The sequence below is a fragment of the Gymnodraco acuticeps genome, unplaced genomic scaffold (assembly GCF_902827175.1).
Source record: "Gymnodraco acuticeps unplaced genomic scaffold, fGymAcu1.1, whole genome shotgun sequence".
Classification (NCBI taxonomy): Eukaryota; Metazoa; Chordata; class Actinopteri; order Perciformes; family Bathydraconidae; genus Gymnodraco; species Gymnodraco acuticeps.
In genome coordinates, this window is record NW_022992103.1 from 451,117 (window position 1) to 474,377 (window position 23,261).

The 23,261-nt window shown below is 42.4% G+C and overlaps 1 protein-coding gene across 1 annotated transcript; it reads right to left on the reverse strand.

The window, feature by feature from the left end:
• Positions 1 to 14,074: 14,074 nt before the first annotated feature.
• LOC117537690 (membrane primary amine oxidase-like) lies at positions 14,075 to 22,154 on the reverse strand. The gene is made up of 5 exons (XM_034203001.1): positions 18,678 to 22,154; positions 18,428 to 18,546; positions 15,748 to 15,914; positions 14,652 to 14,784; positions 14,075 to 14,555 (listed from the first exon to the last, which is right to left on the reverse strand). Exons 1-5 carry the CDS (start codon positions 20,248 to 20,250, stop codon positions 14,271 to 14,273), a joined length of 2,277 nt encoding a protein of 758 aa, XP_034058892.1. The 5' UTR covers positions 20,251 to 22,154; the 3' UTR covers positions 14,075 to 14,270.
• Positions 22,155 to 23,261: the final 1,107 nt, after the last annotated feature.

Here is a 23,261-nt window from a genome sequence, read left to right on the forward strand (position 1 = left end):
ATTTCATTGCTATCGAAAAAAGTGCAGGACACAATCATTACAGACATACAGAATGCAGAATTATATTCGATTATAATGGATACTACCCAGGACATTTCAAAAGTAGACCAACTGAGTCAAGTGTTCAGATATGTTACTATAGCAAATGATGAAAATGGAAACCCTACAGAGGTGAAAATAAACGAAAGTTTTTGGGCTTCCATGCAGTCACAGACCAAACTGCTGCAGGTCTAGAGAGAGAAATTCTCGAATCGATGGAGAGAAAGGGGATACTACTTGGGAAGTGCCGCGGACAAGGATATGACGGGGCTAGCAATATGAGTGGCGTCTACTCCGGTGTACAAAAACGCATAAGGGATAAAGAGCCCAACGCAGTGTACATTCATTGTGCTGCGCACAATTTAAACCTTTTACTCAATGACGCATGCCAAAATATACCTGAGATAAAAGACTTCTACGACACTGTTGAAAGGCTATATGTATTCTTTAGTGGAAGCATCAAACGATGGGAGCTTTTGGAAACACACCTCTCAGTGCCCAAGGCTGGCCAGCCTACACTGAAGAGACTATGCCCGACACGATGGGCATCAAGACAAGACGCCGTCCAATCATTGCGGTTCCGTTATGCTGACATTATGCAAGCGCTAACTAAGATAGACTTGCTCTCCAAAAAAAGCGAGGAACGTGCCGAGGCGACTGGCTTGAAAAAAGGCCATGGAGAGCTTTGAGTTTGTTGTAATGACTGTAATACAGGGCAAGGTCCTTGAAACAGTCAACATTGTGTCCCAAGCTCTCCAGCGCAAAGACGTGGACCTCTTACAGGCGACAGCAATGCTTGGTAACGCAACCGATACACTTGCCCAACTCCGAGGAGAGTTTGATGGCTTAAAAGCGCACGCGCAAGACCTGGCATCCTCATGGTGGATGGTGTCCACAGTCTCTTCAAAGACAGACGCGCAAGGCGCACAAAGAGGCACTTTTCAGAGCTTTGCGAGGACCAGCGGCTCCAAGACCCAGGGGAGCATTTTAGAGTGGCGGTATTTTACGCAAATATCGATATTGTCGTTGCCCAACTCAAAAATCGATTTGTTGGAATGAGCGAAGTTGCACAGCGATTTTCTTTTCTGCTTCCCCGCGAACTTTTGCGCGCAACAGACAAGGATCTGTCTGAGTCCGCAAGTGCTTTATCAGGCCAGTATAAAGACGACCTGTCAGCCGAGTTTCCTTTCCAGATCCTGTCCCTCCGTAATGCTCTTAGGCCTACTATAAAGAAAATTGAGCGTGGAACAATCAAAGACCTTGCACAAACCCTGCTCATTGAAAATCAGTCCATTTTGCCAAGTATCCCCGATGTTGCCACAGCACTGAAATTGTTTTTAACTATACCCGTGACTGTTGCCAGTGCTGAGAGATCTTTCTCAAAACTTAAATTAATAAAGACATATTTGAGGAGCACAATGTCGCAAGAGAGACTGTCTGGGTTAGTAGTCCTTAGTATTGAGAGCCGACGCGCGCGCAGTATAGATTTAAAGACTGTTATACAGGACTTTGCGCAGAAGAATGCCAGGAGACGTGCTCGTATAAAATAATAGGCCTACAAAGCAGCTCCTGATTGCATCCTCTTTGTAGCCTATATAGGATGTGTTTTATTTGCTTGTTTTTTGTAGGCTACTTTTCTTTTATACAGAATGTTATGTGAACCGTTCCGTTGTGTGAACTCCAATGATGATAGGCTATAACGTTCTACAATATACCTTCATGTTACAAAAAATACACAGCCACTTGTTTGTATTTGTCAATTATGTTTCAATCAGATGTATATTATTATACAGTTCCTACTGACCTTACTGTTTAAATCAGATGTATATTATACAGAAAGTTCCTACTGACCCTATACTGTTTAAATCAGATGTATCTATACAGAAAGTTCCTACTGACCTATAGGCCTACTGTTTACAAAAGATGCCTGAAAAAATAAACATTTAAAAAAGTGGCCGCGATGTCTATCCCATGTCACTGTATTATTGATTTAGGGGAGGGGGCGGGGCCCCATGGTCCGAGCTGCGGGGGAGCCCCGAAATATTGCGCAACGCCACTGGTGAAAACGTGTGCAAAGTCTCCGAAAATCCTAAAAATAAGCTCATATTTGAATTCATCATAAAAAAAACACATCATTCAGTAAAAACAAGGCCCCACTGATCATCTACTCTCTGAGACGATTCCATGGATGTCTGGCTTGAGTTTCGACCACCAGGGAAAGTGGACAAAAGTGCCCGAGATCAGCCTCTTAATTTACCCAGGGCTTAGTGCTTGGCTTTGGGCATGACAATTCAGGAAACTCCCCTGAGTATTTTATTATATATCTGAACTTTGGAGAGGAGTTGGGGGACACACGACACATCAAATCACATCTACAGATCAAGACGAAGCTAGTGGAAGTACTCCTAGCGTGTGAAAATGTTTGTGAAAAACGTGTGCAAAGTCTCCGAAAACGGAGCAGTGGCTGTGAAGCTAGCTTTGCGGCTAGCGGTTAGTTGTTATTGTTTGAAGTTGTTGCTATGGAAACAACATGACGGAGAAAAAATGTATATCTTCTACATATAATAACGGACAAAGTAAAGAATGAAGTGTAGGCTATGCCTGTTTGAAGTTGTTGCTAAGGAAACAACATGACGGAGAAAAAGTATAATCTTCTACATATAATAACGGACAAAGTAAAGAATGAAGTGTCGGCTATGTTTAAATGTTCGGAATTTGACCGTGATGGCCCTCTTGAGTTGCCGTAAAATATGACGAATATGACGGATGACGGATGCGACGGAAATACACCCGAACATATCTGGTAGCCCGAACATATCTAGTACTGACACCGGCGCTGTTGTTATTAGCATCTGGCGCTAGCAGCTCTAACGGATATAAGAAGAAGATGTTTCTACAATAATGTGGAGGGAGAGTCCTCTCCAGTCAGACTGAGGCTGATACTACAGCTCAGTGAGGTAAAGGACTCTGAGGGTTTAGATAGTTCACTTTAGTCTACGTTGTCTCAGTGGGTCTCAAACGTTTTGATCACAAGTTATGTAAACACATATTTCCAAGGCACTCCTTTATAATTATTGGGATAAACAGGTTTGAAATCATTCCAATGTATACTATAGGACAGTAAACCAGACATATCGTTTTAAACTGGAAAGATAAAAAAAAATGCATAAATATATAAATGTTAAGGTAAAATAAGATATGAACAACAACAATACAAATAAGTTACATTAATTTGGTATTGGCTATGGTAGGTTATTGGTTATGTTCACATACTTATTTGATTACATCCACTTGTCTAAGATGACAACAGAGACTTTCGACCCAAACCCAGCTGTTGACTTGTGGATGCAAGCAGCTAATCGCAGACTCAACCAGAGAGGAAGAAGTAGGCCTACATCATCAGCTACCATGTCTGACAGAGAGGAAGACAGTGAGGAGAACAGTCAGGAGGGTAGTGATGACAGCTTGTATGATTACTGGTCGTGCTAATGTTGTCTTGTGTTCACCTCTGCATGTGTGTTCAGTGTTCACCTCTGCATGTGTGTTCTGTGTTCACCTCTGCATGTGTGTTCTGTGTTCACCTCTGCATGTGTGTTCTGTGTTCACCTCTGCATGTGTGTTCAGTGTTCACCTCTGCATGTGTGTTCAGTGTTCACCTCTGCATGTGTGTTCAGTGTTCACCTCTGCATGTGTGTTCTGTGTTCACCTCTGCATGTGTGTTCTGTGTTCACCTCTGCATGTGTGTTCAGTGTTCAACTCTGCATGTGTTCTGTGTTAACCTCTGCATGTGTGTTCAGTGTTCACCTCTGCATGTGTGTTCAGTGTTCACCTCTGCATGTGTGTTCAGTGTTCACCTCTGCATGTGTGTTCAGTGTTCACCTCTGCATGTGTGTTCTGTGTTCACCTCTGCATGTGTGTTCAGTGCCGTGTGTCTGGCAAATAAAGTCAAGACCCCCTCAAAAGTTACGGTGTATTTCATTTTTAGGATGAGCACCAAGCAACATCTCCAGGTGCTCCTTTGAGAACCAGGGCAAACAAGTTATGTGCACCCCTGTATATAAATAAACTTGCCTTGCCTTGCCTTCAACAGGAAGTTATTAAACCCTTCAACAGGAAGTTATTAAACCCTTCAACAGGAAGTTATTAAACCCTTGCAACAACGCAGTGTACAATTCGTTTCGTGAATACATTTTCTGGTCAAGTGCGCAAAATAGGACAAATATTTTATATTCTCACACAGAGTTTCAAGGTTACAACGTTTTTTTTTTTTTTTTAAATGTGTGAAGTCTAGAAAACTATAGAAATGTTAATTTGATTCAATCAATCAAAGTTTATCTTTATAGCTCAATATCACACATCATTTGTCTCAGTGGTCTTTACAGTTTATACAGAATATGAATACGACACCCTCTGTCTGTGGACCCTCACATCGGACAAGGAACAACTCCCAAAGAAACCCCCCAGTTAATGGGGGGGAAATGGAAGAAACCTCAGGGAGAGCAACAGAGGAGGGATCCCTCTCCCAGGACGGACAGACGTGCAATGGATGTCGATAGATATTAATCGATGTTGATTGTAAAGTTTTGCATGTTTACAGGGACTGTCGGAAAAAGCAAGAAGCTCATATCTATATATCTGCCCTTCTGCCTAAAGATTTCTATAGTTTTATTATACATGTGATTTAATATGTTTTTACCCAAGAGATGCTGATTCTAAACTATGCCTACCAAACGTTACAGTTTCCTGAGAGGGGTTGGTCCTGACGTTTTCTGCTGTAAACTGAAAAAAGTGAAACGTTGATTTTAATGAAATATAATATGTCGACCAATTTCACATAACTGTATTAGGTTAGTTGAAAGCAATAATAATCAGTTTAAATAAAATATTAAGTTCAACTTAATATTATTGCTTTTTACTAACCTAATACAGTTATGTGAAATGTGTTGACATATTACATTTAAATAAATTCAACGTTTCAGTTTGTTCAGTGTATTTACACTTAAGAAGGAGCCTCATTCAGCTGAGAGGGAACGGGGTGGGTTTGGAATTGGGCCTTGCTTCCAGGGTATTCCCAGTGGTATTTTGAGCTTTACTTCTTTGTTAGTCAAGTGTTTGTTTTGTTACTTTGTTCTGTCTGATTTTCTGGCAGTGACTGTAAAACAAGCAGAGATGGGAGAAGTACTCAGATTTGGACTTTAGTAAAAGTAGAAATACCAAAGTGTAGGAATACTCAGGAAAAGTCCTGTATTCAAAATGTAACTCAAGTAAAAGTACAAAAGTATTGGCATTCAGATATAAGTACTCATTATGCAAATTGCCTCATTGGATTGATGTGTTTATCAAAGCTGGTAAAGGTGGAACTCGTTTACTGCTTGGTATAATGTGAATGTAATCCAGATACAGTACAACTAAAGTATTATTCAAATGTGGATCATACTTTGTTATCATTAATCTATATCTGCAAAGTAACTAAAGATACTACACAAATGTAGTGGAGTAAAAGTACAATATTTACTTCTGAATTGTAGTGGGGTAGTAGTACAAAGTAACAACAAATGTACTTAAGTACAGTACTTGAGTAATTGTACTTAGTTACTTTAGACCACTGAAAACAAGTTTGCTTTCATTTAAGTAAAGACTGTTTCTGAAAGCTTTTTGTCTGGGTTATGCAGTTGAGTCCCTTTCCTGCTGGTGTCAGAGTAACACCGTGATAATATGAGCCTAATATAGTTTCATTATTAACATTGACAGTGGCTGGCTTCACATCCCTGGGAGTACACATCCCAGCAGGCCTCACATGATCTGTCAACACTTCTTGCCATGTAAAGAACGCCCACTGTATTTCTTCATGTAGTTCACGTTCACACTGCGGCAGCCTGCATAGAGAAGTGCAAGAGAAGCAAGCTCTAGTGACTAAATAAAATATGTTAAAGCTTCTAGAAGTGAGTCTTGATATTATTTTTTTCAATGACAATAAGTATAAATGTCAAGTTTAAATGCATTTGTATTAAGCGTGAGTTATAAAAGTGACTTTCATCTAAGGAGCAGTAGGCTTAAAGGTCCCATGTCATGCTGTTCCGGTTAGTACCCGTCCCCTTGTGTTATGTAGCTTTGTATGCATGTAAACGGTCTGCAGAGTCACAAACCCTCAAAGTACACCCTGTAGGGAGTAAACTCTAACACAGAAAAGACCTGTCTAAACTCCCAGCCAGGCTGCGGGTGTGTGTTCGGGCTGGGCTTTGCTGTGTCTCGCTGGGCTCATAGGGGGGGGGGGGCAGGAGCTTTTGGAAAATTGCACAATATAAATCTATTTTAGTATACTTTAACAATGGAATTATGATCAGTAGTCAGTTGCTCTTAGTGCCCAAGACCAGGCTCAAAACACTCTGCCTCTCCATGTGAGGTCGGCCCAGACCCTAGGGGTTTTTAAATCCTCACTAAAAACACACTTCTTCTCCCTGGCCTTCTAGGCAGACATGACACCTGACTATTCCCTGTGTTTTTGTTTTTTATATTTCTGTTGTAATTATTGTCTTTTATTGTGATTGTAGTAAAGTGTTTTTATTACATGTACAGCACTTTGGCTCGACCAAGAATCGCTTTTAAATGTGCTATATAAATAAAACTTGATTTGATTTGGTAGAAATGGCCATGACATGGTTCCTTTAAATACCATTACAAAGGGATTAATACAAGAAAAAATGCAGGCTTATCATCACAGATGGGTGAGGGGGTACTTATAGAATGGAGACCAGCTCTAGGGGTATACAAGAAAAAAAAGGTTGGAGCCACTTGACTACATGAATACAGAAGCAGTTAGGATTAAATGTCTTGCCCAAGAACACTTGACATGTGGACTGCAGGGGATCGAACCACTGACACACGGATTGGTAGACGCCCATTTACCCCCGAGCTTCACCTCGTATGTGTGATAAAAAGACAAAATGCAGTTGAAGATCCTCGTTGCAGAATACTTGTACCGACACTGGACAATGACATAAAGCTTTGTAGTACTGCAGCCCATGCTTTTGTTTTATGATCCGTCATATACACAGTTTTTTAAACAGCAGCTAGTAAAACTACAAGCCACTCCTCACTGGAAGCAGCCACACTACACGTTATCCAGAACATTATTTTTTGTGCATTTATTTATCACAAAACAATACATCTGGTCATAGTTTCATACACTTTCTGTTCAATTCTTGCCACAAAATTCCATTACACAATACTATCTACCTGCTCTATCCTTTCCATAGTGTCTTATAGTAATTTATTTGTATTATTCCTGAGGAAATCTGTTAATAATGTTTTTTATATCCCCTCAAAATCCCCAAATTACAAGTCAATGTCACATTTTGCTACTCCCCAAAGCAGCATGAAGACAAACAAAAAGCCAATTGTTTGTGATGGGGGTTACAAAACATTCAGTTACTTCAATGACCGCCATCAGAAGGTATTTGGGTTTAACAGAGAGAGGTACTTAAGTTAAAGCCTTTTATTGTCATTATACACAGAGTATAACGAGATTCAGAGTGCAACTCTGTCCCGGTGTGCAAAAAATACAAACAAATACATAACATTAAAAAACACGGCAATAGGACAGACAACATACAATCATACGGGGAATAAATAGTTACAAATATTGATATAAAAAATAGTATATAAAGTGCATTTAAAAGTGTGTGTGTATGTGTGAGAATGGTTACAGTTACTGCATTATGTGTGGTGGTTGAGCAGCCTGACGGCCCAGGGGTAGAAAGCAGCATACTGTGAAATAGCAGCTAAATGACCCCACAGCATTTCTCACACCAGTCCAAGCAGAAAACCCAGATTTGCACAGTGAAGACTTTCGACAGGAGTTTAACAGCTTCAGCACATCTGGAACCTGTCAGCAAGGAGGGGCCCTTGAGAGCCGATCTGGATCCGTTCTCATAATAAATCTTCAACACATGTCAGAAAACACTTACTGAGCAAAGTTGAATACATACTGTTTTATGTAATCTGAAAATATTAGGGAGAAAATATTATTGTTCTTATTATTCTTATTGCTCTTTAACTCTTTAGCTGTGAGTGCCGTGATTTTGTTTTGCAACGTAATAAAATACAAATAAAATGTATTATAAACATCCAATATTAGATGTTTGATCCAGCCACATCTGTTAATATAATATACTGTGACTCTGTTGTGTTGAAGTTTTTTCTCACTTTTGGACTTATCATGCAATATGGAAGGTATAATCACAACACCATTAGGTGTGGCTGCAGTTCGCTGTTGAATGCACACCCTGTTTATATTGTGTTGACACACGCAGATTGTTGGAGCACCACCCAATGGCGGTGGTGGAAGGTTCACCTCTGCTCCGCGCGTCCCTTGATGACTGATGAGCTAGTCAAATTTACAAAAGAAGGAACTCAAAGCACCAGAAATAAAGGTTAAACAATAATCTGTTTTAATGGTAAAAGCAACAATACAATACAGAGCACTCTGCAATAGTACAGAGTGCTCCGGGCTCAATTCCTACCACCGTGTGATATACGTACCACGACAGCCAGTCAGGAAAAAAGCGCAGAGCATGAGAAAGTTACAGTATTTAAACACATTCTGTGGGAGGAGTTGTGTAGGTTGCTCCTCCATAGCTATTTGTTATTGGCGATTTCACTTCTGGGCGAGCTAACCAGTGAGTTGGCAGTTCTCCATTGGCCAGTTTCACTTCTGGGCGGACCCTAGGCAATGAGTCAGCAGTTGTTGATTCCATCTGTTTCTCCATGTCCTGTGTGTGTGTGTGTGTGTGTGTGTGTGTGTGTGTGTGTGTGTGTGTGTGTGTGTGTGTGTGTGTGTGTGTGTGTGTGTGTGTGTGTGTGTGTGTGTGTGTGTGTCTATAGAGGTTTCTCAATACTCAAATTTCCCCTCCTCGACTCCTATCCTCGACTCCCCTCCTCGAGACTTGGTGCTGCACATAGGAGATGCGAGCGGAGGACTGAGGAGGGGAACCGAGGAGAGAGGAGGGGAAGCAGCAGGCGGTTAGAGAAATGAGAACTCCTCTCCTCTGAGCGGTCATTTTAAAGAGACGTCCATTAATGATGACAGGAGGCACAGCAGCTCTCTGTCTGATGGACAGATGTGTTCATGACCACTTATATAATTACTTTGATTCATTCACAGTGCGGTATAATGAGACAATAACAGGCTACAGATGCGGACACTTACACACACATACACACACACATATATTTATATAAATATATACAATTTCAGAATCAAACAAGTATGAGAGCACTCTCATAATAACGTAACACAATCAGAGACTGGATATATCCCCCCCCTCTCTCTGGTCGCTGAAATGGGGAATTGAAATTACGGGCCAAAAGTTGTACAAGTATTAAAAGTAAGCATAGACACTAACCCAACTGAGACCCGTCTGTCCGCCGCATCTACACACTGTACAACACACACACCTACATACTGTACCACACACACCTACACACTGTACCACACACACACCTACACACTGTACCACACACACCTACACACTGTACCACACACACACCTACACACTGTACCACACGCACACCTACACACTGTACCACACGCACCTACACACTGTACCACACGCACCTACACACTGTACCACACGCACACCTACACACTGTACCACACGCACCTACACACTGTACCACACACACACCTACACACTGTACCACACGCACACCTACACACTGTACCACACGCACCTACACACTGTACCACACGCACCTACACACTGTACCACACGCACACCTACACACTGTACCACACGCACCTACACACTGTACCACACGCACACCTACACACTGTACCACACGCACCTACACACTGTACCACACACACACCTACACACTGTACCACACGCACACCTACACACTGTACCACACGCACCTACACACTGTACCACACGCACACCTACACACTGTACCACACGCACCTACACACTGTACCACACGCACACCTACACACTGTACCACACACACACACCTACACACTGTACCACACACACACACCTACACACTGTACCACACACACACACCTACACACTGTACCACACGCACACCTACACACTGTACCACACGCACCTACACACTGTACCACACACACACCTACACACTGTACCACACGCACCTACACACTGTACCACACACACACCTACACACTGTACCACACACACACACCTACACACTGTACCACACGCACACCTACACACTGTACCACACGCACCTACACACTGTACCACACGCACCTACACACTGTACCACACGCACCTACACACTGTACCACACGCACCTACACGCTGTACCACACGCACCTACACACTGTACCACACACACACCTACACACTGTACCACACACACACACCTACACACTGTACCACACACACCTACACACTGTACCCACACACTGTACCACACACACCTACACACTGTACCACACACACCTACACACTGTACCAACACACACCTACAGCTCCTAAAGCATAATCAGGCTACAGCCGTTGTGTATTTTATTATGTGAAGCACTAAATGGTTTTATAAAAATATCGACTCTTTGTTTGTAGATATCTACTAAACTAAAGCAAATAAAAAGAGTAGGCCTGTTATACTGAGTGATATATATTATACACACTGCTCTGCTTTCTGCACGGACCTCACAGCTGTTCTCTCTGGAAACATCGCGTTGCGATGAAAGCAGTTACTAATATAATATCCAGGGGATGCATGCAGAGCTGTCATTGGCTGAGATAAGTCCGGCCGTGCGTCACGCCTCCACCGTTCCCGGAAATGCATCCGTGGAGGAGCCGTGGAGGAGCCGTGGAGGAACCATCAGTGTCTCCTCGGTTAGAGCTCCTCCAGAGAGCCTCCTCGACGCTCGATCCTCGGTCCTCGAAATGCATTTAGAGAAATGAGATGTCCTTCAACATGGCGCGCTGAAATTCCTTTCCGGGTCACTACCGGAGGACCGAGGAGTCGAGGAGTCGAGGAGGGGGAATTTGAGTATTGAGAAACCTCTTATGTCCCTCTGCCCTCAGGCAGTCCCATAACAATGCTTTGGAGTCATGACAGAACGCACACTCATTCCCCTTTAACGCACACACATCTGTTTAAGCCAACTACTCCAAAATGTTGTGGCAATTTAGTACTCATAACATGAAAGAATAAAACAGATAGAAATCAATAAAACACAAACACAGGTATAGTTGAGCAGTAATTATAGCCATGTTTTCCAAATAGTAGAACTTTACAGCAGGTTTTAACGCACACTCATTTCATCATCCAGCCAAATGTCACCTGCTTTCCTCTCTGAAAGCTATGCTTGTATAGGTTTTAAACGCCCCCCCTCCCCCGCCCCCCCTCCTTGTGAGCCCAGTGTGCTCTGATTGGTCAAGACGTTGAGAAGCTCGTTGCTGCTCGCAGCTGCTGCGAGGAACGGACAGGCTTCCGGGTCGGCGATACAGCGAGAACAAGCAAAACTCATCCTGAGCACACATAAACACTCACAGCCGAAGTAAAAACAATAAGTGTGGCTTGATATTGAGTAAGAAGAAGGTTTATAACGCTGTGAGAATGGGTCTGCAGAGAGCATTTCTCCGCCATCCCAACATAGCAGCCCGAAAAACATTTACCCATTTAAACAGTCGTGGTAGATACCTTGTTTGTTTTAAACATCATAAATACACAAACAACAATGAATACTTACAGAGGCCTGTACTACGAATCTAGTTCAACCTATCCTGGATATGTTTTGAGTTATCTGGTTGACTTAATCCAAAACAAACCCGCTCTCGCTAAACTGTCCTACGACGCTGGCTATCAACTCATTCACTCAAGCCAGCCGTGTCCTATCTAGTTAGGTGCGCGTTCACATGAAAGGGGTGGTATCTGGAGCATTCGACCAATCACAAACATGGAGAAGCGCACTGACAGCGCAGCGTCATACTTCCTGAATGAAAAGTGAACTTTAATATTAGACATATGAAGAAGTTAAACTTTAAACATCCATGACTTAAACACTTTATCCAGGATAAAAGCCACAGAGCTGCACCTGCAAGGTGAATACAGCTGGTAACAGAACAAGTGTTTGAATGCGTTCATTAACAGGTTTATGATATCACGGCCCCGTCTAAAACACGATCTGACTTTAATTACATTTGACTCGAGTGTTTCGTCAACTTAATGTGTTGCTTAAAATAATACTTCTGCATACAGTCTGTGACACTGTGAGTGTTGCACGGCCAGATACGGCTCAGCTGACTCAGATAAGGAAATATGTGATACATTATGATGTGATATGAATGATAATGGGACACATCGACGTCTGCACTCACAGTGCCGCGGACTGTACTTAATGTTACTCTGATCCGGTTACTTATGTTGTGGCAGATATTTAAGTAAGCTTTCTTAACGCTAATGTTATAATAGTCAGATTGCTCTGAAGATGGGAGGTGATATTATATTAATTTTCACGTTCACACAGTCGGTGATTTGAACTGCAACGGAAGTTTAAACTGTATTTCCTTTCTCCTGTAATATGACTTGATCGCTTTAAACTCTGCACACTGTTGTTATCAGCTGTTCCACCACGGTTTCTACCTCAACCTGTAATAGATGTATCCTTATTGAAACGGTTACATTCAATGAAAAATAAAATCAATGTGCAGGCTTGCGTGAACACTGTTCTACAAGAACAATATGGGCAGTTTATACATTAAATAAATCAACAGTATAGTGGGGATATGCTCCAAGTGGACGCGATTCGCCATTAAAGCAAAGAAGAAGAAGAACTCCGCACAGTTGATCTCTTTCCTGGAACCTATCCTGCTCCGGCGCAGGCTAGCCGTTCAGAATAAGTTATCTAGCCCGCTAAAAAGTGAACCAGCTTCGTAGGACCGGAAATCCCAGAAGGTTGCTTGCTAAACGAAAATCTTGATTCATAGTATAGGCCCCTGGTTACCATGGAGATCTAGCCCGCTAAAAAGAGAACCAGCGTCGTAGGACCGGAAATCCAGAGTTTTCCCTGAAGTTAGCCCGCTAAGCGAAAATCCGGCTTCGTCGTACAGGCCTCAGGTCTTAGCGACAGATTCTTACTGCTTATCAGAAGAAAATAGATAGAAAACCTTATTATTGTAGTAAAATACGTTTCGAGAATTTTTATCTTTTCTAATACATTCTATGAGGGGAACATACATGTAAATCCCCTTGTAGCCAAAAAGCACAATTCAGTGGCAGCCAGCTCAAATTATATCACAAAATATGAACAACCAGCAAATGAATGAGTGTTTTCAATGTTTTATTTAAGCACTTCATATTAAGTAAGACATTATGGATTTACTGTAAAAAATTATATTTTGTATCGAATCTGCAACGTACATCAATTCAATAATAACTTCCTGTGTTCATATAATTCGTAAATCGGTAAATGGGTGTCAAATGAACCAATAAAAAACAGAATTCATCAGTGGCCTCACAGGGAAGCAGCTCCTGGTTGTATTTCACAAACTGTCAATCATTTACTTATTTTTAGAGAAGCAGAGACTTCTGGACACTCAATTCCACTCCTTTACAAGAAAGGAAATACAAAAAAAAAGTGTTATCAATACAAGGATTGGCCCAGAACATTTCTCCAAGAAGTTACTTACATCAAGTAATTGACTATTTATAACATAGGTTAAAGTTTAATTGTATGTAGAGGGTATTACTCTAAAACAGTGAAAGCTAACAAATGTCTAAATGAGACAACTAAACGTCATTGTGTCGAACATTAGCCGCCTTTAGCTTAGCGGTTGTGCAACCGTAAACAAATATTTAATTTATAGCCTAACGTTAGCCTTCACTTCTAACATTTATGCTTCAACTATTATAAAATGTGTGTTAATGTGTTGAGATTATCTTACTGAAAAAAACGTGTAAATATCATACATGTATGATTGCCACAGAGCAATAATCTAAAATCCATTGGAAAGTCCCCTTTGCTTTTAGTCGCTTCTGGGTCGGCCTGAAATACGTCCTCACTGCACCACTCTATTTACAACCTGTCATTGTAATCCATAGAGCCACACACATATATACACCATCATCATCCTTACTTAAGTGTATGTTGAAATATAATTACAAATGTATTAATCAACATTATTATGACGTAATTTTCCAAAAACAAAATGATGATCAAAGAGACAGCACCAAAACAAAGGAAGAATCACATGTTAATTCTTCCCTCTCGTCTCTACTTTAAAGCCGTGGTAGGTGAAGGGTTCCAGGACGGGGCTGCAGGTCTCTTGAGCAAGGCAGGCCATCCTGTTGCTGTCACAGCTGTCCTCGCTGCCCGGGGCCAGGTACACCGAGTCAGCAGAGTGGATGGACGGGTCCTCGTCAAAGTAGTTGTGGGGCCGCAGCAGGACCCCGCCCCCGTTGCCTACGGTTACCGTGTTGGGGATGTCCTCGGCGTGAGGGATGTGAAGGAAGCCGGTGGTCACCCAGGCAACTAGGTCCTAGGGAAAATGAAAAAAAGAGGTTGGATTAGGCAAGGACATTCTTTTTAAATGTGAGGAAGGTTTTCAAATGAGAAGCCCACCCCAAACACTCGCCTGGTTTTCGATGCTTTCGTTGTCTTCAATGTACTTGCTGAAGTCCACAGCTGGATTCCAGATGTCATGCTGGTTGTACAGACTGCCGCAGCTCTGCTCCGAGTCCTTCTGCTTTGTGATGGCCACCTTATACCTGGGGAGGTAAAGATGAATGAGATTCCGGTGAACAAACACTCCTTTTCCACCCAGATGGTTCCAGAGGTGGTGCCTGATTGCCAACCAGTTGTTTGTGTTTCCACTGCAGTGCTGCTGGATCTTGTCCCTGAAAACATGTTCAACTTCAGAACTACCAATCTGCTAGAGATAGACCATCAGGAAGCGGCAGACGTCAGAGGATGAGGTGGAGCTACAGCAGATCTTTGAGAGTAGAAACGTTTCAGAAGAAGTAGTATAGCCCGGACTTTTAATTAAAACATCCTTTGCTATACTTTTGTACTTACTCATTCAAAGCATTTTTGGTAAATAATTAATATGCCATATGTCTGCCCAAGTGCAATTTGGATTTTCTGCCCTAAATCCTGTTATTGTTTATTCAGATCTGGTTGATTGGCTATGCTAAAATCATCTATGCCATATGAAGGTAAATTCACATTATACAATCCTTATTTACGGCATTATATTGCCAAACACTAGCATTGGTGGAGCTAGAGCGCTGTACGACTCCTGCGGTTGTCAAGTGCCGCTGAACTGTACTGAATACTAACGTCACCCTGGAGAGTATCAAGCTCAAAAAGCCGAGCTTTTAATAAAATCTGGCTTCGTAAGTTTAAAGCAACATGAGCACAGCTCCAATGTAGTCCGCCATTGTTGTTATTGTGAGGAATATTCACACTGGCTTTGCAGCATTGTAAGCTGTGACATCATGATGTGGCTCATCTGGGGCTCTGGTCTGTGGAAAGCAAACTGGTTCTTTAATGGTTTAAAGTAAGTTTAACCAACAGAACCAAACTAGCCCCAGCACTGGAACTAGAACGGAACTAATTTCTGTAAAAAGAAAAGGGTAAAAATGAAGAGGAATCACTTCTGGTCTGAGCTATGTTGTGTAGCTGCTGTGGCCTCAGGTCTGTCATTCCCTCAGGGAGACTGATTTCCTCACCTGGCCCAGGACATGGCCCTCTCCTCGGCCTGGCTCTCGGGGAGATGGTCCCCTGTGTAACTGAACACCTGCAGCCTGTAGGAGCGCTGTTGGCCCCAGCGGTTGGTCTTGTTACTGGCGATGTGGAGGTAGCGTGGAGTCTTGGTGTCCTGACGCAGAGCTGCCTCCTGTGGGAAACCAAATATATAAAACATGTAAGATACTTTGGCTGGAAGTGACCATTTAGACTTTACCCTTCTTCTTCTTCTTCTTCTTCTTCTTCTTCTTCTTCTTCTGGTGCATGCTGGGAGATTTTGAGGTGTGAGAGAAAGAGAAGAGCGAGACTTTTTCGTTATATTTTCCATTTATTTGGTGTAATGGGTGTTCATTTAATATAGTTTATCGGTGGTGGTGATTTGCTTTACTTTTCGGGCTTTTTGGTGGTGTTTGTGGGTTTCTCCTGCCGGTGTCTCGCCGGCCGGCATCTGACGCCATGGTAAATGGAGAGTTTGCCAAACTCACGAGGAAGCACGGCATTAAAATCTCAGCCGGCTTCCCATGCACTGTGGAGGAGATCGGGCTGGCTGTGGGAGAGAAGGTCGGGCACAGCAGCATTAAGTCCCTGGCGTGGATGAATAGCGCGGTGGTGATCTTTCTGGATCAGGTGGAGAAGGTGAACCGCGTCATCGAGACGGGCATCGTGGTGAGAGAAATGTTTGTACAAGTATAGCCGCTGATGCTTCCCGCAACCAAAGTTGTACTGTCTAATGTCCCTCCCTTCATAACTGATGAGTTCCTCAGTAGAGAACTGTCCAGACACGGGAAACTTGTTTCTCCCGTAAAAAAGATGCTGTATGGATGTAAGTCTCAGTTACTGAAACACGTAGTGTCTCACCGTAGACAAGTGTATATGATACTGAACAATCGGAATGCGGAGCTTAACCTCCGTTTTTACGTTAAAGTAGATGATTATGACTATGTGATTTTTGCAACATCATCAGTTATGAAGTGTTTTGGTTGCGAGAGGAGGGGCACACCATGAATGCCTGTCCGAGGCGCGGGGGCCGTCCAATGCGCCAGCGGCGGGGTCGTCCACCGCTGCGCCGGGGCCACCCGCGGCCGCGCCGGGGCTGTCCGTTGCGCCGAGGCCGCCCGTGGCAGCGCCGAGGCGGACTGGCGGCCGGTGCGCCGGTTGTAATGGAGCAGCAGATGGCTGCTGCTGAGGGAGGGGTGTCACCCACGGTGGCGGCCGCTAACGCGGCCGCTACGGTAGTGGAGGGCCCCCCTCCGGAGGCGGCCGCTGCTGCTGACGGCAACGCTGCTCCTGAGCAGTCGGCGGTGGCGCGCGATGTGCCGTCTGGGAACGCGGAGCGGGCGGAGGTCGGAGGTCGAGCTGTACAGCGCGGTTCTGCTGCTGTGCCCGGCTTGCGGTGCGGTGGTGTTGCACAGGGTGTGGGTGATTATGTCCAGGAAAATTAGGTAGTGGTTTTGTGTGAAGCAGAAGAAAAGGGGGATGGGAGAAAAAAAGATAAAAAAACAAATACAAATGGTGAAAAAAAACCTGGAATAATCAATGAACCACAAGGTGATTTGGTAAAAGAAAATGTAGGGACAGGTGAAGTCAGTAAAACACAGGAGGAGGATATAGATAGGGAAACACATTTGGACAAAACAAGAGAGGAGAAGAAAACATGGGGTGAACAGGTGGAGGTTGCTGAGATGGAGGAAGTGGAGGTCGCAACAGAAATGATAAATAAAAAAAAGACTGCTACTAAACGCAGGAGAAATAAAAAGGATGAATCAACCGTTGCAAAAAGCAGTAAAGTAGTGAGTGAGGGAAAGGAAGAAAGAGAGCAAGAACAGGCGGATGAGAGTTGGGATGATTGTGTGTCTGACAGCAGCGATGTGAAATATGTACTCAGCTGAAATGATAAAAAATGACCTGGTGCAGACAAAAAACCAACATAACGTAATCATAGAAGAATATTTCCCAGATTTGTCCGTGTTTTGTCCCTCAGCCAGATTCCACATGAGCCGGAGAGAGCAGTCTGTCCTGGATGAGTTGGAAGTTTATAGACTAAAAATAATTGTTACTAAAGTAAGGAAGCAAATGGGCAGCGGTGATTTTAAAAACCTCAATGTCTGTGTTTAATTTATTTGTTTTTATTTTTGCTTTTAACATCTCCCTCGAAATGGATACTTTTAGAGTGGGAAGTTTAAATGTAAATGAAGCCAGAGAGGAAAGAAAGAGGGCTTTAATATTTCAGACTGCAAAAATAAAACATATCGATGTCCTCTTTTTACAAGAGACGCACAGCGACGTTTTTAATGAGACGGACTGGAGAAAGGAGTGGGAGGGGGAAGTCATTTTAAGCATCCCTAATGTAAGTTGCGCTGACAGGTCCACACACTGCTTCCCTGCAGCGAGGCTCCCCCGCCCTCCTGTTGACAGTTCACGAGCGTCGAGGTCTTCATTAAAAAATGTTTCCTTTTTAAACTCAGAAATGAGGTTTGATTTTGTGTAAATGAGTTCTAATGACCATACATTCCCAAAACAAGAGTACAACTTGTTGTAATAATTAGGAATAAAGTTGCCTTAAAGGGTGTAACAGATTTTGGTGATTATTTATACTATATGCTTTATAAATAATCCAACCGGTAGGACAAAAGTTGATAGGAAGACAACACAAGGGTTAAATACCTGCTCTGTTTGAAGCTGCTTCTCCACCACCTTAGGGATCATGGTATAGCGTTCAGGCATCCAGGGCATTGAGACATTCACAAACTCCATGTCCTTGGTCTGGAATACATTCTCCACTCCTGGAGAAGAGACACATTCCATTGACTACACCTTATTTTCATTTGACTTTCTCCAATGATGCTTGTTTACAGTTTTTTAAAATTGCATTCTGACATGCTCAAGTTCCTAAAAAAATTCCTATTACACTCACCTAAAACATCAACGTCCACTTTGAAGTTGATAAAATGGGTGTGGATATTTCCTGTGACATTTTCGGCCACTTGGTGACCAAACGGAAAGTTGTCCTTCAACGCGAATGAAGAGGCGATGTAGCCGGTGGCGTGGACCTTGGCCTCCACTGACCCGCTCTGGTAGAAGATGAAGTCCCACATGTAGTCATAGTTTCCGATAGCTGTGATGGTCCTGAACACTAACGCGCTATTTGCCAGCCCTCCGTAACTGTTGAAGACAATCTCAGAGAAGTGCCTCCGCAGAGGACGGCCCATGTCATGCTCAAAGACGCAGATTGAATTTCTGAGTCTTCGTGGTACACCAGTGTCCAACAAGTGGAATGTGTCTATGAAGGTGGCTGAATAAGGGCAGTCGACCCCCCTGACCAACTCATAGGCACACCGACCAATACCCAAGCTGCCGTCGAGGTACTTGGTGAGCATGAGATTTGGGGTGACAGACCCATAAACTGACATGGCCTCCTGAACGCTTAGCTCATAGATGATCCTCTCTCCTCTAAAACGAACATCAAAAACTCTCATGCCTCGTAGAGGGCTCAGACCAAAGGCAAAGCTCCAGTCAAGGTATACGATGTGGTTATTCTTAATACTGAATCGCTCTCCTTGGGCGTAAAACTGCTGGGGCCCAACGCCCGTGGGCTTGATCCTGGGTTTGAGCGAGGCGTAATTCGGCACAGCTTTGTAGCTGATTTTAGGAACAGTTCCTGCCTCGTATTGCTTCTTCAGATCCAATATGCTGTCGAAGTACTGACCATTATAAAGCACCTTAATCACAAGCCAGGACATGTTATCAGTGCTTTTGTGGTTGCACAATATCTCAAAACCTACAGGGTGGATGAAGAAGCCCTCTTCATTTCGACAAAGGGAAAACCAGGTCTGTCTGTCACCGGACTTGACTCCACTGGGCATGTTTTGGTAGTAAGCAGGGTTTGCAGATGCGTCTATACCAAAACTGTCTAACAGTAGAGTACTGATTGGTTTAAGTACATGTTGCAGAAACTTTATTATCAGAATGTGTTCCCCAGCATTTACCGGGCGAGCAGTCAAAGGGATCTCCCTTCCATATCTTTCCAAGGTGACATCGTAGTGGTAGGTTGGGTTGGGGAGCGGGCCCACCACATATTCACTTATGTTGTTGTTCATGCCATGAAAAACCACAGCGGTTGCCTCTCTTGCCGGTTTTGGGCCGTTAGTATCCAGATGGTTTAAAACATCCAGCTTTTTAGGCAGGGAGAGATCGATCATGTAGAGGTAGTCAACTGAAGGAGGCGACAATGGGTCAGTTGAGATGCTCATCCCTGGGATCTTGGTCATGTAGTCACTCACCTGATGAAACTCTTCCACTGAGAGGTCAGCGAAGACGGCGCTACGCTCATCGTGCATCACAGGTTGTCCTAGGTTTACCTGTCGGGCAGGGCACTTCGGAGTCCTTCGGGTGTTGAGCCATATCAAGACACAGTTACCTATCAATGAGGCAACAACTACAAGAACCAGAATGCCTTTTAGAACATTGGAAATAGTTTTAGAGACCATTTCTCTACAGCTGTAGAACAGTTTGAGTCAAGGAGAGGAAATGGTTGCTTTTAAGCAGCCTATGTAAAGGGGTGGCCAGTGGATTTATGGTTTTATGGTTTTATTTTTCACACAATCACCACATTCAAGATCCTCCTCAAAACACACCTGTTCAGATCAGCCTACTCACTGTAGCGCTCCCTATCATCTGTTTCCCCTGAATAACCTGTCCCTGTCATTTGTGTCCACTTTAATTGTCTTCTCCATGATGGTATGTTTGTGTTTTTATCATGTTATGAATATTTAACAAATTGTACGGTGTCCTTGGGTGTCGTGAAAGGTGCAACCTGAGAAGTGTTTCTTTTGATAAGAGCAATGGAACCTTTGATAAGATAACGCATTAACCATGGACAGTGGCGAATTTAAGGATGTGTCAAGGGCAGGAGCAGACAAATAAAGGGGACCAGCTGCATGGGCGTAGCATTTTCTATCTAAATATTCTTTGGGCCATTTTGCCTTTGTTTAAGATAGGACGGATTTACTTTAAGTTTTAACAGGTCTAAATCCTAACAACTTGTATTGACCCGCTGACTATTCATCTTGAGCCATCATCAGCTCAAAAATGGTTTTGTTATCCAAACTAATAACCCTGCATCTAATTTATGGGCTGGCACAACAATTGGTTCCTTTGCATCGTCACTGTGAGTTAAACATTTCAATATGTGCAATTATTTTGTTTATGACCAAATACGCCAACTAAGGATGTTTCCACCAACCTCAGCAGTTTTTGTGTTTAATGATAGCCCAAATAGGATAAATAAATAAAGTGACCAACATTTACTGATACAGTACATTCACATGACTATCAGAAACAATAGGTTGAGCTGGCTCTTCACTTTTCATGCAGAGGAAACAGTTGATCTCAGCTATAAAGCTAATGTTTAATGAATTTACAACCAAGGTCAGATCAATACTGAAAGGCTTTCACTGTGACTGCTGTGACACCATGATGTGAACAAACATTATTTAATGTAGATTAGATAAGCCAATCATAAAGTTTTACAATATCATTGCTGTTGAAGAAACCTGTACACCATACCAAACTTCAAAAGATGAATAGACTAATTGACCTTTGTGCTAATATCCATTATGAAAGCTCAAGGACATAGACATTAGACTCCCAGAATCTACTAATCATAATGATTTTATTATGAAAAATAATGATTCTCAAAAAAATGACACTAACCAAAGAACAAAAGTGTGTCACGAAAATGATGTTAGCTTCAAACATAGGTGACGGGTGAGGCTCAGGCTAAGGATCGCTGATATTTGACCAACTATGATACCAGTTTTAAACACACAGAGGACGTAAGTATGTTAATAGAAGCTACTCCATGCAGTTCATTTCCCGCCGGCGCAGCATTCAAGGCTGTTTTACCTGGAGAGCAAAGCATGCAACTGCCCTGGCCCCTGGGACCCTCAATTCACACAAAAAACCCTAGGTTCACCACACACACACACATTACAAATTGAACTGGAAAAGACCTTAAGGTGGCTTTGGCTTTTTTAAGTTTAAACACCTTTTAATTATTTGAGTTGATTTAACAGTGCTTTTTCCCAGTGTAGGTGTACTAAATGATAACAGCGGTAATAACTGAAACAATTTATTGAAACTCCTCGACAAAATACCAGAACCACAGGAAAATAATGTGAATTCATGGGTTACTATTTAGTTTTTTTTAAGTGTTTAAATAATCAATTTATAACATCGAGCCCTGATATATATATTTATATTAACAAAGCTAGTTAAAGTAAAAATTCCAATAAAAGATCTAATAAAAAAGAAAACAAAAATGTATATAAATATAAGAAATTACATTTTAAAAAAGTCCAATAAAATAGCTAAAAAGCTAAAAATGTAAAGTAAAGATGTGCACATTATGCTACAATATAACAATACACAGTGCTGTATTTAGTATATGTAAATATATGCTGTGAACACATCATCAGAGTGATTGGTATGCAAACTTAGTAAATGTTGCACCATTTGTAAAGTACTGATTAAAATGATAAAAGTATATTCTCTTGAATTTAATCCACACACACACACACACACACACACACACACACACACACACACACACCCACACACACACACACACACACACACACACACACACACACACACACACACACACACACACACACACACACACACTTTAGATGATGGTGGACTCCACGTTTGCTCTAGTGGTGAAGCCATGAGGATCCTGGGGGACGGCCAGAGGTAAAATGAGAGATTTTACAACAAGCAAAACATACATATAAACCCCTGCATGTCTGTCAATAAACACATGAATGCAACAGTACCAAAGCAGAGGTGGCAAGTAATTAAGTACATTTACTCTTAAGTACTTAAGTACTTACTTAAGTATCATTTGAGATACTTGTACTTTACCTGAGCTTTTGCATTTTTTGCAACTTTGTACTTATACTCCACTACATTTATTTAATACCATACTTTACAGGTTTGGATTAATGATGTGAAATATAATCAACACTTAAATTAGACTTTTGGGATCAATAAAGTACCATCTTATCTTATCTCTCTTAGTTCCACCTGGAGTAAGCTGCACCTTTACCAGCTTTGACAACACTATAAAGGTCACCTATTATGTTGTATTTGAACAATATATTATAGGGCCATATCCAGGGTCCGAGTTATAATCTGAGCTTTATGGGATCTTTAAAACTAACGTGTGCGCACGCACGCACACACATACACACACTCTATTTGCTACAAACTTAAATATGAAAAGGTTCAACTACGCACACCACACACCACATCATCTCGGCTTATGCAGCACGCTCCCAGGCATAGATTATTATTATTATTAACTTTTTGCGCACCTTGGAGGGGAAGTGCAGGCATATTGTCATTCAAGAGAGAATACGATGCATAGTTCTTTTGGAAAACATGTTTTTCTTTTAGCCTATTTACCACGTTAACGTAAATAATACTCATTACATTG